Source organism: Phymastichus coffea, unplaced genomic scaffold, assembly GCF_024137745.1.
Source record: "Phymastichus coffea isolate CEN01 unplaced genomic scaffold, Cenicafe_Pcof_1.1 PCOF00007, whole genome shotgun sequence".
Lineage (NCBI taxonomy): Eukaryota > Metazoa > Arthropoda > Insecta > Hymenoptera > Eulophidae > Phymastichus > Phymastichus coffea.
Window position 1 is genome coordinate 1789975 of NW_026706818.1, and position 16715 is coordinate 1806689.

The following is a 16715-nucleotide window of genomic DNA, read 5'->3' on the forward strand; positions in this document are numbered from 1 at the left end:
TACTTATAATTGTAAATTTTCAAATGACTTTGCTAATTTATCTACTTTATTTGCTAAAGCCCTTTTTGAAATCGTATTCCTATTAATTAGTTTGTTATTAATTTGTACTTGCTTCCTAAGATTTTTAACTTGTTTCTTTAGGGCAGTATTTGTTTTGATTAAATCTACACAAATATTTCCCAAACTAGCTATTTGTTCAATTCTATGCTTATTCTCTAATTCAAGTTTCGCGACACGTGCGCTAAGACTACGACCGTTATTGTTTATTCTTGTGATATCGGAGCTATGATTATTAACCCTATTAATTACGGATATTTGACTGTCCTTTAAATGTGTAATGTCTTCGATTAATTCATCTACCGTGTCGACTATGTCGTTAGAAAAAGTATTGAAACTTACGAACGGTGGCATTACAACTAAAAGAAAGACCAAAAATCTTATCTATCTAAACAACAAAATTTTATTAAAACTTATTCGTTTGTAGAATTATGAAAACTGTATGTGAACGTTTTATCAAAATCTTATTTTTACAGATATATTGCGGCAATTCATTCCTTAGATATAAATTTTGATTCTTACAAAAAGATATTTATCTTTATTTTTACTTAAACTTCCTTAATTAAATCCTTCATTCTTTGATACTATTTATTTTAAAATTATTTATTTTACTTATAACAGGCAATTTTCTTATTTAAATTTTTCTAATTTGCAAAATTATTTATTTCAAAATTTCTACTTTTATACTATTTTTCTCAGCAAGATTTCCTAAATTTCTTTTAAACACAATATTCTAAAACTCTTTTATTTTTACTCCGAGTTTTATTTATTTATTTATTTTTAAATTTTCTTCCGCAGGATTTCTAATTTCTCTAATTAATTTTTCTTTCCGACTCAGACAAGATTCGTAATATTATCGCAAAATTTTTTCTGTATGTTATTTTCGATCTTTCTAAATTAACCTTTTTATTTCTAAATACAATTTTTAGAACAAAACATAAATTCAAAACCATCTTTTTTCTGTAATAAGCATTTATTCTTATTTCTCTCTTCAAGGCACAAAAGAAGACTTTTCTTTGGACAAATTTTCTATTCTGATTTATAATTTTACTTTCATAAAAAATGATTCTTCTCTTAAAATTTTTTTCAAATTTCAAATATTTTTCAAACTCTTTTCTTAAACAACTTAATTTTCTTTATTTTTCTCTAACTCTTCTATTAATTTACTCGTTTAAATTTCAATAATTTTCTAAATTATTTCACTATTCTTTATTGCAAAATAAATTCCCATTAATTTTCCCAAAATTTTCCTAAGTTCAATCCAAATAAACTCCAATTAACACAAAACTTATTTTCTATTTTCTCAATTGAATCAGTGATTTTCTGACTAATAAATTTGTATTCTTATTCAAAAAAAAAATTTTATTACTTTATTATATTCTTCACAGATTTCAAATTCAACAAAATACTTTAAGTAGTATCTATTCTTAATTTTCTTTTACTCTAACTGATCACTTATATAATTTAAGAAAGGAAAACCCTAACAGTTTTCTTTGCAACAATTTAATCCCTCCGGGGCCTCCAAAATTTTTATGTGACGTCGGGGTCACTCTCAGGTACACTTGGAGCAAGCGTAAACTCAGGGTTGCTCTGATTTGGCTATCGTGTAACACACAAGCCGGGACGAGCAATATTGTTGCGTTGAGAAAACTGTATGCTAACGGGGAATGTAATAACCAAATGTTATTACGAACACACCAGACTCACGCTTAATGAATTTCCAAAAGAAAGGCGGATTACTTAAAGAAAGAAAAGGATAGCCAGATTTAAGATTTTACTTACTTTTATTTTATCAATTCAGTTATTATTAAAGTTGCGTTCTCTCTCTGCTCTTTGGCCTCTTTCTCTCTCTATATGCTCTGAATATACTTGGGTGATTTTTCTTCTTTGATGCTTCCTCCGGGACTCACTCACTGGTAAATACTTCTTATTAGGGACTTCCTGGTGCTCACTCCGCACTTACTCTAACTTCCTCTGACTTAACTCTCCAGCCTTGTACAGAGCTTTTTATAAGCCGTGGGTGGTTGGGTGAAAATCCCTTTCCTCAAGCCCATGAAGCGATAACGGCCAAATTTTGTATTGGTGGGAAATTTTCTAATCATATCCAGAATTTCTTTATTGGTCTGTGGGCGTGAATTTTCAGAGAGAGAAAGGGCGGTCCCTTTTTAACTTGGCCGTTTTCTCCAGAGATGGCTCTCGGAGTGCCACTTTTAAGAGCAAGAGTAACGCTATAGCTTATAATTACTTATACATAATTGTGCTAAACTTAATTAATTATGACGATACATAGTGACTATTATAAACATTCAGAAAAATTCAAACCTTTTACGATTTATTATAAAATACATTATTGTTCTTTTTATTGGTTATTTGGTGACAAAAAGATGCGCACTATAATGGCTTACAAAATTGATGAAAATCTATTTAATATTACGGATATTTTCTTAAAAATCGGTGGGAAAAAAAAGATAGATTGCATTTTTATGGTCCCCTTTCATTATCAGCGTGATAACACTTCACGATGTATACGCGATGAAGTAGGCCCCTGTCAACACATGCGTGTGGGACAAAGCAGGATAGAGCGTTGATTGTAAGCTTGAGTACGCAGACTCGGGCCACTATCAAAGTTTATATTTCGAATGCGTTTTGATCGTGGCAAATCAGGAAGGTTCCCACTCCGTTCGTCATATTTAATAATTAAATAAAAAAAACTAAGTTACGGCTAGCCGTCACAATTTATTATTATTTATTATTATTATTTATTATTATTATTTATTATTATTATTTATTATTATTATTTATTATTATTATTTATTATTATTATTTATAATTATTACATATATTATTATTTTCTATTGTATTCCTGTACTACCCTGATTGGACACTTCCTAAACGTTACCGAGGACGGCAGTGATTCTAAGGGGGAGGGATGTTACGTGACGGACCATTTTCTTTTTTTGTGCAACCGTATACTTGATTAGACTCTCGCTTTCGGGAGTCCCACTCGTGTGCACGCCTTGGCGGGAGTGCGTGGGAGACGCTGAGTATGCTGCTACGGTATGCTGCGACAGCATGCTGCACTCAGCGTCCTAGTCTAAATAATACGAAACAATTAAAACGTATGCACTCGAGAGAGATGGAGTGTGAGGAATAAGAGAGGAAAAAAAGATATATAAACAAACGGTGAGAACGAGCATCCTTCTTCAGTTAGGAGTGAGCGACCGAATAAGAAGGCTGCAATTCTTTTCCTACAATATTAAAATTGTCAGTTATTGAGTTTATTAAAATCTGAATTTATTGAAGCAATTTTAACAAAGTTCGAGTCTATTGAGTTTATTGAAATCTGAATTTATTGAAGTTCAAATTGATCAAAGTCTGAGTTTTCTGGAATATTATAAAGGTGTTGAGTGCGATTATTTGGGTAATTTCTTTCCCTTCCACAAATAAAGACCATAGAAATAATCCCTATCTGATCTTCAGCTGCAAAATTATACATATTAACCCAATAATACCAAAGGACCAAATTGTACCAATATTATTATTACAAAGTGAGTACCATTTATTTTTATGTAATAAAAATAATAGAGTCCGCGTGGCGAGACGAGTACATTTGATTATACTTATACACAAATAACTCTCTCTCTATCTCTCTCTCTCTCTCTATCTACGGTTGTTTGTTCACTTTTACTGTAATAATAATATTTAAAATAAACTTATAAATGCAGTCAGCATAAGTCTATCAATATGTTTTCCCGGCTGTAATTAAACAAATAAAATTATAAATTACGATCGACAAAGCAATGCTCGGGATCAGAACCCGAGCAAAATTATTACTGACGCGCGATCGGGCCGGGGAGCCCGATGGCTTGAGAGCCCCCGAGTCAAAGGCCGCTCGGCTGCAAGGAAGGTCCGTATATGGTGCAATTCGCCTCCGGCGAATTGTCCTTTAAGACAGCTAAGTAGACATACTATTGAAATAAACACAAATAATAAACTCTAACATATGAAGCAGCAGCTGATGCCAAAAGTGGATACTATGTTAAATCTTTCAACTATACTAGTAAACAAAATGGTATAATGAGCACTCCAAAACTCGTCATCTAGGACGCAAACGATCTTATGGAGAGGTATATTGAATTAAAAGCATTTTTAATCTATGAAAATATAAATATTATGTTGATATCAGAAGCACACTTTATAAATAAAATCTGTATTAATACGAGGGTGGTCCGATAAATACTTAGCCTACAAAAGAAAAACGAAAATTTTGGAAAAGTGGCGTTTTATTTTTTAATATAGTCTTCTTTTAGTTCGATATACTTGGCCCAGCGATGCTCCAACTTCTTTCACCCGTCTGAAAAATACGTTTCCTCGAGGTCTGAAAAGTAGGCTTCCGTGGCAGCGATTACCTCCTTATTCGACTCAAATTTCTGCCCGGCGAGTGACTTTTTCAAGTTTGGAAACAAAAAGAAGTCGCACGGGGCTAAATCTGGAGAATACGGTGGATGGGGCAGCAGTTCGTAGCCTAATTCGACCAATTTGGCCATGGCGACGGTGGAGGTGTGAGCCGGTGCGTTGTCATGGTGGAAGAGCACTTTTTTCTTCGCCAAATGGGGCCGTTTTTTCTGCAATTCAACGTCGAATCGGCCCAATAATTAGGCATAGTACAGCCCTGTGACCGTTTTGCCCCTTTCCAGGTAGTCGATGTAGATCACGCCTTGTGAATCCCAGAAAACGGTGGCCATCACCTTTCCGGCCGATGGGGCAGTCTTCGCCTTCTTTGGAGCACTTTCGCCGGGTAAAGTCCACTGTTTCGACTGTTCCCTGATCTCTGGTGTATACCAATGGATCCATGTTTCATCGACTGTCACGAAACGACGCAGAAATTCCTTCGGATTACACTTAAACAGCGTCAGACATTGCTCTGAAGTTGTCTCACGGTTGCGCTTGTTGTCGGGAGTGAGCAAACGCGGCACCCATCGCACCGACAGCTTTCTCATACCCAAAATTTCATGCAGGACATGACCCACGCGGTCTTTTGAGATGCCTACGATCTTAGCTATCTCGCACACCTTCAATCGTCGATCTGCCAATACGAGATCGTGAATTTTTGTCACGTTATCCTCCGTGGTAGCCGTTTTTGGAGCACCTGGACGTGGCTCTTCAAAAATCAACGTGCGATCATGTTGAAACTCGTTAAACCAATTTTTGACGGTCGCCATCGAAGGAGAAGAGTCACCGTACACAACATCCAAGCGCTTTTTGATTTCGCTGCGCGATTGCCCTTCCAAAAACAAGAATCGAATACCGACCGATACTGCTCTTTTTCCATTTTTCAAAAATCAACGGACACACATGCTTTCACACGCTCTCAAAATAAACTACAACTCCGATCCGGCTGAAATCTTGACAGTAACCATCGAGAAGATTGTACTACGTGATAGAATATTTCTTTTGCGAAAGTGACGCCATCGGGCGGTGAGGCTAAGTACTTATCGGACCACCCTCGTATATGAAACTACACTATACATAAAACCAATCAATCGTTTTATAAAGCACACGGAGATACTACGATTAGAATTAAAACAAAAATAAACATTATATCCACACTTTCACTAGTGAAATCTATTTACAAGCAATCAGTGTAATCATCAAGGATGAATACGGACCGATAGCAATATCAGCTGTTACCTGTCGTTCAAACAAAACAATTACAAAAGAAAATTGCACTGACTTTTTCAACACATTTGGAAATCGCTTTATTATAGGAGGCGATTATAATGAGAAACATTCTTTGTGGGGATCAAGCTCATGAACTCCAAAATACAGAGGCAGAATACTCTATGAAATACTACAGAAAAGTAACTACATTCCGATATCGACTGGAGAACTAACATACTGGCCTACAGATATAAACAAGCTTCCTGATTTAATTGACTTTGCCATACTAAAAAGTATAAACAAAAATAATTTTGAAGTATCATTATGCTTAGACTTATCATCAGATCACTCATTGTTACTAATTTCTCTACACCACCAATATTTAATAAAGTAAACAATAACATAAAAGTCGACTGGAAAAAATATGCTGTTTACATAGAGGAACGTACTATGTTCCTCTTAAAACTGCTAATAATATTGTAACGATCTTTCACGTTACCAATTCTTTAAAGGTGGGCTAATGAGGTGTACTAGCTCATAGCTATATTACTCATAACTATGTGTACGCAGAACCTTAATTCGAAAAAACATAGGCAAATCCGCACTCACAATAATCAATGCTTATATGAGAAAACGACACTTGGTCAATTCGCGCTCAAACTATAAAAAACGATATCAGAAACGGTATCGCCCGGCGAGTGACCGCCTTGGCGATACGCCGACTTAACTTAAATCACGCTAAACGTAATCGCCCGGCAAGTAATGCTCTGAAATAGACGAAAACAATTCCTTCGGCCGGGAAGGTTATGGCGACTGTCTTTTGGGTTTCGCAAGGAATAATCTTCATCGACTATCTGGAAAAGGGTAAAACCATTACAGGCGAATATTATTCATCGGTATTGGATCGTTTGAAAACCGTGTTGCTAGAGAAACGTCCACGATTGGCCCACAAAAAAGTCCTCTTCCACCACGATAATGTGCAGCAGTTGTGGCCCCAAAACTGATGGAGATAGGGTTCCAACTCGTTTCACGTCCCCCCTATTCTCCAGACTTGGCTCCGTCGGACTACTATATGATCCCTAATATGAAAAAATGGCTGGCGGGGAAAAGATTTTATTCAAACGAGGAGGTGATTGCAGAAACGAATGCCTATTTTACAGACTTGGACAAATCCTATTATTTGGAAGGGATTAACAAACTAGAGCAGCGTTGGACGAAGTGTATAAGCCTAAAGAGAGACTATGTTGATAAATAAAAAAGATTTATTAAAAAAATCAAGCAGTTTTTATTTTTACAGGGACTTTTTAAACGACCCTCGTATCTTAGTTTTAAAATATCGCTTATATCTTGGATGTAGACCTTCTATGATCTTTACCCGAAAAGCGAAGAGACCAAGCATTGAGTGCGCTTACCCCGTCCGCAGGTATACCATTGATATACTTTATTCACGGAGGGCCGCTCTCTCTGCTCGGTCTCTCTACCTTTTTTCTGAGTGATTTTTCTGTCCACGTATCGTGACTATTAATATCCGACGGGCACGTGCTCGTATCGTATACCCCGAAAGTCTCTATTTTTCCCGCTTGTCTCTGCTTAGGCCACTTTAGGCTAATTACGCTACCTTTGCTAATTACCGAGCCTTTACCTAACGAGACTGGTATCCACGCTTCATTCACAGTGGCTGTCCGTACCCCACGCTCCAAATCTTCTACTCAAGAACTTACCCTAGGCGCGTGGTACTTCATGCTCACTGATCTATCTGAATCGGCGTAGATGGACACACTACCTGCTCTATTGTTTCGTGCGCTCGTGTGAGCCGGTGGCTTAGTTGCTACCTCTGATACGTTTCATACCGCGCGGTTGCCAAGTGGCTTAGCCTTAGGCGGCGATGAAGCCTGCTGCTCGGCTTGGGCCGCTTTACTGTGCTCCACCTCACTCTCTATCCTAAAAACTGCATTCGCCCCATCCGTGATACCCTGTCTAATCTAGCACCTATAAGATCAACGTGGTACAGCAGTAAGTGCCCCCCAGATCTGATTAGCGCTCCAGTGCTGCTTTCATCCTGGTCTCGGCATTCCTGCTCACGCACGCGTACGTTTGCGCTGTCCAACGGCAACCGAGCTGCCGACGGTGGCTGTACCGCCGACGGTAGCGCGTTTTTGTTTACGATTGTAGTCACGTTTCTGTTCGGCGACTAAGCTTGCCTGCGTGGAGCGGCGACGCTTGATACCTGCTTTGCCTGCTCTTATTCTGCGGCAATTTAGCCATTGAGGGCATAGCGGCCATTGCGGGGTCGTCGCCAAACTTTGCGCATCGCGCGTTGTCCTCTGCTGCTTCTCGCGGGTCATCATGCAGCAAATCCGGGATCCGACCGAGCGTTAAAATAACTCGGATATTTTGGCGGTTGTAAATCTAATTGCTTTTTCCTTAACAAAAACCGCAAATATCGATCTCTCAGCTCTTCTAAATGATAATCCTGTCTTTACAGGCTAGCGACATTTTCCAACCGAATTTCCAGTTGCCGAGGCAAACGTGCTTCGATCGTGTATTACGTAACCCGACACTACCGAAATTTTTATCTCAAATTCTTTTTCAGGCTTTGAGCCAGCGAAAAATGGCCTTGCTTAAATCTAAGAAAGAAAATTGAGATATACCCAATTCTAATGAGTTATTTTGGGTCCGGTGTCAAAGCGACCAAGTGACATATACGCGGTCATTCGACTGATCCACTGAGAAAATGCCACTGACAATTCGAGGTAAAACACTCATAGGAAAATAAACACCGAAAATTAAAATTTTTTCTTTATGCGCGAGCTTCGCCCTTATGTTAGTTCACAAAGAAAATTTACTTAATTATTTATCCATTAATCGAAAAGAACAAAGAAACAATATCCAATCTATTATTCGACCGTTGCCGTTCCCATTACCTCGATTACTAAGCCCACAAGGCATGCCATGTAACGATCTTTCACGTTACCAATTCTTCAAAGGTGGGCAAGTGAGGCGCACTCGCTTATAACAATCGGGGAGGGAAAAGTAAGGGTCATGAAATGAGATAAAGTCGCGTTTAAGAAACCAAACTAAATACTTTAATTATAACTACTTGTACACAAAACCTTAATTCTAACAAACAGACGAAAATCCGCACTCACAATAATCAATGCTTATATGAGAAAATGACACTTGGTCAATCCGCGCTCAAACTATAAAAAACGATATTAGAAACGGTATCGCTCAGCGAGAGACCGCCTTGGCGATACGCCGACTTAACTTAAATCACGCTAAACGTAATCGCCCGGTGAGTCATTGTCTTGACGATTCGCAAACTTAATCTTACTGCGCTGGCCGTGTGATTACCAGAAAGTGACCGGCGCACGAACGCCTTGCCACTTTCCTAATTCTTGCATCATGGCTATGCCGCCTTAGAGAGAGAGAAAATAGAAAAGTGTCCTTGACCTTAATTACTGTAGGCCACAAACGTCGAGAAAACCTGGCTGCGCCGTGCGAGTGGTTGCCACTCGGGTTGATGGAAAATCAGCTTCCATCTTGTCGACGTAATGGCGACGAACTTTGGTGATCGCTCTCTCCCATTGTCTTGCCTCCGGTCTTTTAGCTGTTACTCGCTAAGGTGGGCTAGCGTACTCGTGAAAATTAGGCTGGTGCACTTTTCTAGGCTAAGGTGTCGAAATTCTACTGTGCCACGCTTGACCGCAATCGGCAGTGACCTTCCACTTTCCTTTTTTCTCCCCGCTATCTTCCGATTAAACTCCTTGTTATCAACACATACAAGTGTGACTATCCGAAAAACTAAATCAGATAGAAAATCAATAAAACCGCAATCAAACCAATTATATCAAAGTACATCAGATGAAAAATAGGTTAAAAAATATGAATTTATGAATAATTCTTCTGTTAAGAGAAAGGGCTTTCAGTTTGTAGGGCTATGTGTTTAGACGGTGGAAGCTGCTGGACATATTCCTGTGATTTATCTTGGAGGTCTTAAATTGTTCCGTTGACTCTTTGTATAACAATCTAACACAAAACAGCATAGGTTTACCTGTTTCAACAATGTCAAAAAATAGTTTGCTACGGATTTTTAAATATTTGAAGACACATTCACATACATACGAACACATAAACCATTTTTTTAAAAACACTCGATATATTTCAAAACAGAAAGCTTCACGGCCATAGAAAAATGTCTATTCATGTAGGAAATTCAGAAATCTTCACACTTATTAAAATATAGCTAAAAGAAAATTCCTGGTAGGTTTTCCATTCTTTGATGAATCGATTCTTACATTCGTAAAATCATCTTCTTTGTAAAATGTATGATAGTCTTATATTTCATTTAGATAATCTTTTTCTATCTTTAAAAATTTGTAAATTGTGCTTACATTTCTATAGCATTCTTAAAAAGAAAATAGATCATAAATTTTTAATAATTTGCAGTGACAATAACATTTTCGTTTACTTTGTGATAAAATTTTTATAAATATTGCTAATAATTAAAAGTTTTACGAAAATATGTTGAAATTATTATCATTGTTTGATGAGACCCTAGCCGAAATAGCTAGCCCTGTCTGGATCGCTCTCTCTCCCGCGATTCGCTTCTTTGCTGTGGCCATGACAAACGTAATGGAAGTCAAGAACCATTACCGATGCTCGCAACGCTTTATTTCAGGACTAATACCTGTGGCCAGCATCGTTACTGGGAAAAAATTGGAAGCAAAAGCGGCATCGGCGAAAAAAGTGAGGAGAATAAATACGTCGCGTAAGATGAGAAAACGAGCACGAGCGCTCCTCGGCAATTCGCTCGCAAGAGTGAAGCCACCAACGTTGCTCACGCCGGCACGCGCGCGATGAGGAGAAAGAGTTCGAGCATTCGATCGGCAGAGTATCGACCGTGACGATCGAGAGCGCACGCGCTAAAATAGAAAGTGATAGAATTCCTAAATCAACCATTGGAGAGTAGCAAGGAACCGAGACAACGTTGAGCATAGAGTGGCGACGAGAAAATCAGATTGTAACCGAGGGCATCACGGAGACTTCAGTCCAGTCTGCGTCGACCTGCCAGCCGCCTTAACATGAGTTTTAGTCAGCAGCCTTTCTCAGATTAGGTCCTCTCTCTTTCTCTCTCTCTCTCTCTCTCTCTCTCTCTCTCTCTCTCTCTTTCTCTTTCCCCTTTCGTTCGCAAGTGTACGACACGTCGGCGAAGTGATCGCGATCATCCGCGTGCATCGCGATAACGACGAAGTCCTCCTTTCGGTGTTTCTCAAACTTATATTTGTACCGTGCCCCCAGCATTCTTCTGCACGGGCGAAGGCACGTGGCCACAGAGAGCGACGCGTGAATTCGCGTCGTTTCTTTCTCTCTCTCTCTGTAGATATTAACTGTTAATAAAGATAATTGAAGGTTATTGAGAGTAATTTCTATGTGCGCTCGTCATTCCTTTTCTCTCGAGCTAACACCCAGCTCACCAACTTCGTAACGAGGCCCATCATCACCATTGCAATGGAACAAACGAGCCTCTTGCATATTCCCCTTAAAAAAAATTAGTGACATGGCTCCTTATTACTTTCGTTTGCTTGTACCAAGAAGGATACATCTTTTTCAGCTTATAAACGATCTAAAATATCATTAATATCGATTAAATAAACCGACCGCAATAATATTTTATTTCATAACCCTACTAATAATGGATCCACCCTCGTATAGAACATGGTAATTGTTTTCGTCCGCCTCCCGGTTGGATTCGCGACATCGCTTTCGTTTTTAGCCTTGTCAACACTCTTGTGCGTGGATTAAGTTCACCGTAGGAGTGGACCAAGACGGCCGACAGTCTCGCACCGTGGGACAAAATTTATACCTATTAACGGTAACAAATAAAAAATTTAAGCAATTGTGTCTTCACCCATTATATAAGAAAGCTTATAATTTGTATACTTAGTCAAGGTGAGTCCTGTAACTTATTTGATTATTTCGGATTATATTATTCCATATTATAAAAATATTACTGATAAACTCAATAATTTACATTGTATCGTTAATTTGGTCCCATGCAAGAATTTTAGTGACCTCGAATTTCCCATGGGTGACAGGGATTATTTGTTTTTTCAAAACATCAACCCATAGAATGTGTTTGTAATAGTCTGCGGAATCATCCTTTATAGGTGCTATAGTTATGTAGCTGGTTCCATTTTGTGAAAAAACTGGTTTTTCAGGTGGACTATCTACCCAACTACCATCAATGCCAAATATTCTTTGAATTTCCTGTAAAAAAATTATTAATACACCGTTATATGAAATTTTCTATATAACAAAATCATTAAAACAATAATTTATTAAAATATTAATAATAATAACAATATACAACGGTAGTCGATTTAATTAATCGATCCGTTCGCGATTCTGCTTCTTGCGCGTTAGTTCTAACAATTAAGAGAGAAAGGGGGCGCGCGATCTTTTGAGTAAGCAGTTACGCCTCAGCTGCTCACGCGAGTTTACCGCCGATTTGTTTTTCTCACTTAGTTTCGCTAAAATAAAGTTTCCTTGGGACAATTACGTGCGTGTGTGCAACGACAGTATTGCAGCAGCAAGCAGCGGTGCAAAAGCAGTAGATTGCAGCAGATAAAGGCAGATCGAGGCAGCGCAGCTGATAATTTTGCATCAACAATTACGGCTGATCACCGTAATTGCACCGCATGGTAGGTGCACCTTCCGTCATTATATGCGATACAAAATACATTCGGTATTTTGTCTAATCGTGTTAGCGTTATTTTTTTGTGTTCGCGTCGAGCGATAGTTCGCGATAGAATTCGAATCTTCTCTCTCTCTCTTTCTCACCGAACATAGTTAATTGTAAAATCCTATTCGCGTGACTTAAGGTGAGTTCAACTCCGTTTGATAGAAGACAACTAAGATAAATCATCTGACGTTGAGGCGAATCCACGTACTATCATACGTGTTTAACGGAGCGGCGGTTTGCTCTGCATCATGGGAGTTTGTTCTTAAATAAATTTCCCATTTTTCAGATAACCTCCCCCGTTACAAATAATAATAATATAATATTCCCGAAATAAAATTCTAAATACCTACTTTAAAACCTTCGGATTTCTTGACTCGAGATACGTTGAAGCATAATAGTTTGATCAGGGATTATTGACAGTACATACTTTAGAGACCCCCTTCATTTACTGGTGATTACTCAAAGTATGAAGTATCTTAAACTTTCTCACGGCATGAAAGAGATTTATTTCTTTTAAAGTGATGGAGTTCCTCAATTACATCGGTATCACCAAGTTCTCGATAGAGAATACGATTGAATTGAAGACATGGATCTTCTTTTTCCTACTGTTGCTCAAGCTCATGCAACTTGAATCGAAACGCTTGCTTGAGGAAATAGCGAATTGTATGTAAGAGAAATTTCGTGTTACGGTTGTTCAAATATATATTCGTAAAATTAAAGTTTATTTTATTGAGTAAACTTTGTTGAAGACTCTAGCACTGGGCCGCATAAGAGTTCAGATCATTTAGACATTTTGATCAACAATATTTACTGGAGTACTTACGTATTAGAGTCTAATGCTTTTTTTTTATTGAAAAAACATATACTACCTATCCAATCACTTGTACCATATGATTGTAAAAAATGATTACAGATAAAAAATTGTACACCATTGTCAAAGGTATTACAAACATACTTTTTTAAATATACAGAAAATCAATAGATTGAAAATTACATTTTTCATTTATAAAAATCGAACAACAAAAGTTTGGATTTTTTTAACCTTGATTTAAGTCATTAAAGCCTATGCCAAAACTAAGTAAGATAGCATGAAACTAACTTATGGAAACGGGGTATATTGAAAAGAAAAAGTAATCATTTTTTCTTTTGTCATTTGCAATTGCTTATAAAAAATTATTTGTACAAATTGCAAAAAAGTCATTGTTTTTAAAAACTGATTGCGCCAATCTATTCTGCGAGAAAAGTTATGACGAAAACCTATATAACATTTTCCTATAATCCTTAATTTATTAGCGTAAATCGGCAATAAAATTTTGAATTCACGAAACTTCGATTTTGCAGGTCAATCCTGACGAATACTAGAATTTGGTGGTTATTTGATGAAACTTTTCCTTTATAAAAATTTGTAAACCATGTTGGAGTGGCAGTAAAGAACATTTAAATGGCGGAGTAGTGGTTGGATGCAACACAAATAAAATTTGATCTTTTTATGAAAAGTTTGTACTGTACTTTGTGAATATTTGAAGCTGCAAAACTTTGGACTTTGAATCATATTTATGGTCTAAGTTACAAGTAGATTGTTTGATCTACGAGCTCAAGTTTTTATTGTCGTTTAGATGCTATGTGAAATTTTGTATATATAAAGCAGAAAATAATGGTTAGATATAGAGTCAGAAATTTAGATGGATATTTTAATTATAATGAGTATGAAAATATATCATCATGACTGATTTCTACAGGTTCATATGAACATGTCCAAAATACATACAATTAGTACGCAAATATTATTGAAGTCAAACCATATTTATGATTGGAAAGATAATGCTGTCAATGATATTTCGAATCAACCAATTTCCTCTTTAGTTTCTAAGAGTTATTTGAAGTTATTTAAGATGTATTTTTCGAGGTCGATGAAAAATTATATCATCGAAGCCACAGCTAAAAACAATTATGATTTGAGCATAGATGATTTAGAAAAATTGATTGTCATTCTAATAATTACTATTGTTAGCTCTACAAAAATTTCCGTGATTATTTATCAACGAAAATAATTTTACAACGTCTGGTCATTTCGGAACTTATGACAAGGAATGAATTTGTTCAAATAAAAAAATTTATTAGATTTTATAAGTTACAAGATGGCGATGAAAATAATAAGATTTGGACGATAGACAATTGTATAATTATGTTCGTGAAAATTGCATGCAGTTCGGCTTCATTGATTATTATTTATCTATCAATGAAATAATGGTGAAATACTTTAGGAAATTTTCTATAAAACAATGTATCAGGAACAAACCACCCAGGTTTAGTATCAAGTTGTAGGCACTTTGTTCCTCAGATGGATATATCTATGATCTCGACATCTAAGCAGATAAACCAAAAGTTGACGAAAGGAATCCTCTAGCTTCAATTTATTTATGCTGTAGAGTAGTTATGAAAATGTTATTCCATTCAATAGAACAAACTGAAAAAGAAAAGCTAAGTAAATATTATATTTTTACAACATTTTTATGAATCCAAATCTCATGATGCATTTAAAAAATTGTGATTATTAACGACTGCAATGGTCAGACAAAACCGAATCAAAGAAGAAATTGAACTGCCAAAGAAAGATAAAAGAGGAACAATTATCGCTATACATGACAAAAACTTGAAACTGAATTACATTACGGTGATGGACATCAAATCTATGTTTCAGGACAGATTTTTCCCTAGAATCTAGGAACCCTAGGGACTAGAGACTTGCCCATGAGCATATCATGGAGTATCTAAATAAAGAAAATCTTTTTGATCCCTTTTCAGGCTGGCTTTCGGCGGAATCACATTACTCAGACAGGATTGATAAAACTGATGGATAACATTCGAACGGCCATTGATAGTAAGATGGTGAAGCTCTTGCTGTTATTTGATTTCAAAGTGTTCGACACTATATCGCCTTCAGAGATCTTGCGCAAGTTCCATACCCTTAACATCTCTGGCTCTGCTCTCTAATTTGAGGTCCTACTTATGAGATCGCTTAAAGGGTTACCTTAAGGGATGGGAGCTCGGACTGGCGGGAGACGAATCTGGGAGTCCAACACGGCACGGTGCTAGGACCGCTCTTGTTTTGTCTATATGTCAATGACCTGAAAGATGTACTCCGAGGATATAAGGTCTCACACCTCTTCTATGCAGATGACTTGCAGATTTATCTGCATATACCTAAAGGCAAATTGACAGAGGGTATTCGAATACTAACGGAGGCGGCTAGATTGGTAACAAGCTGGGCCCGTGACTCGTATCTGAGCCTGAACGCCGGCAAGACTAAGGCAATAATATTCGCTACCAATAAAGATATAAATGACATACGTGGAAGATTTGCCCAAGATTGAGATGCAGGAGGATGTATTTGTTCCCTTCAGTGAGGAGGTAACTAGTCTTGGAGTCATGCTCGATAGTAAGCTGTCGTGGAGATCGCACGTTGACCGGGTTGCGGCGAAAATCAGGTAACGGTTCGCGCTTTATTAGACCGTTGTACTACAGAGCTACTCCGGCGTAAACTAATGGAATTGATGGTCCAGCCTCACCTGGACTACTGCACAGTGGTGTGTCTGAGGGCCTTGATGGAGTAGAGGGAACGGTTGCAGAGACTGAGCAATGCATGCGTCAGATACATCTTTGGTATCCCGCGCTATGCCTTGATCTCTCCATGTAGACGGAGATTGGGCTGGCTTAGCGCGGACGTGATCAGGGAATATTTTGTTTCCCTGCTCATATACAAGTGCCTGTGTATGCGGGAGCCTGGCTACCTCGCTGAGCTCTTCACTGAGCATAAGTTAAGATATCCGGGTAGGGTGGGGCAGACCGAACTAAAAGCCGAACTAAAAGCTAGAACGGAGACGGCGCGCAGGTCTTTTCAGGTGATGGATGTCCGTCTTTGAAACACCCTTTCTTTGGATCTAGGTCATGAGCCGTCGCTTGGCAGCTTTAAGAGAAGAGCGCGTGAGCACTTTGCGTCTTTAAGCACGTAGGAGATGGGAGTGCCACTGGAGCATTTATTTATTTATTTGTGTTGTTTCTATTTATTATACAATTGAGTGTTTAATCGCGTAAACTACTTGTAAATGAACTTTTAGCTGCATTATTAGTTTTAAGAAATATGCAACTTAGTCTATAGTGACAAATATTAATGTTTTTCCTCTGGAATTTTAATTATATAATGCTAGTGAAAATCTATTCTGTTTATTTATAAGTCTGTCTGTTTGTTACT

General features: G+C 37.6%; 1 protein-coding gene across 10 annotated transcripts in view; it reads right to left on the reverse strand.

Annotated features, from left to right (window-relative positions):
- The window catches only part of LOC131669021 (inactive dipeptidyl peptidase 10), a 1674792-nt gene that overhangs the window by 513814 nt on the left and 1144263 nt on the right, over nt 1-16715 (reverse strand). For all 10 annotated transcript variants that reach the window (XM_058943594.1, XM_058943586.1, XM_058943627.1 and 7 more), the window contains one exon: nt 11753-11988. In XM_058943594.1, coding sequence (XP_058799577.1) covers nt 11753-11988 — 236 coding nt within the window. The remainder of the gene's footprint in view (nt 1-11752; nt 11989-16715) is intronic.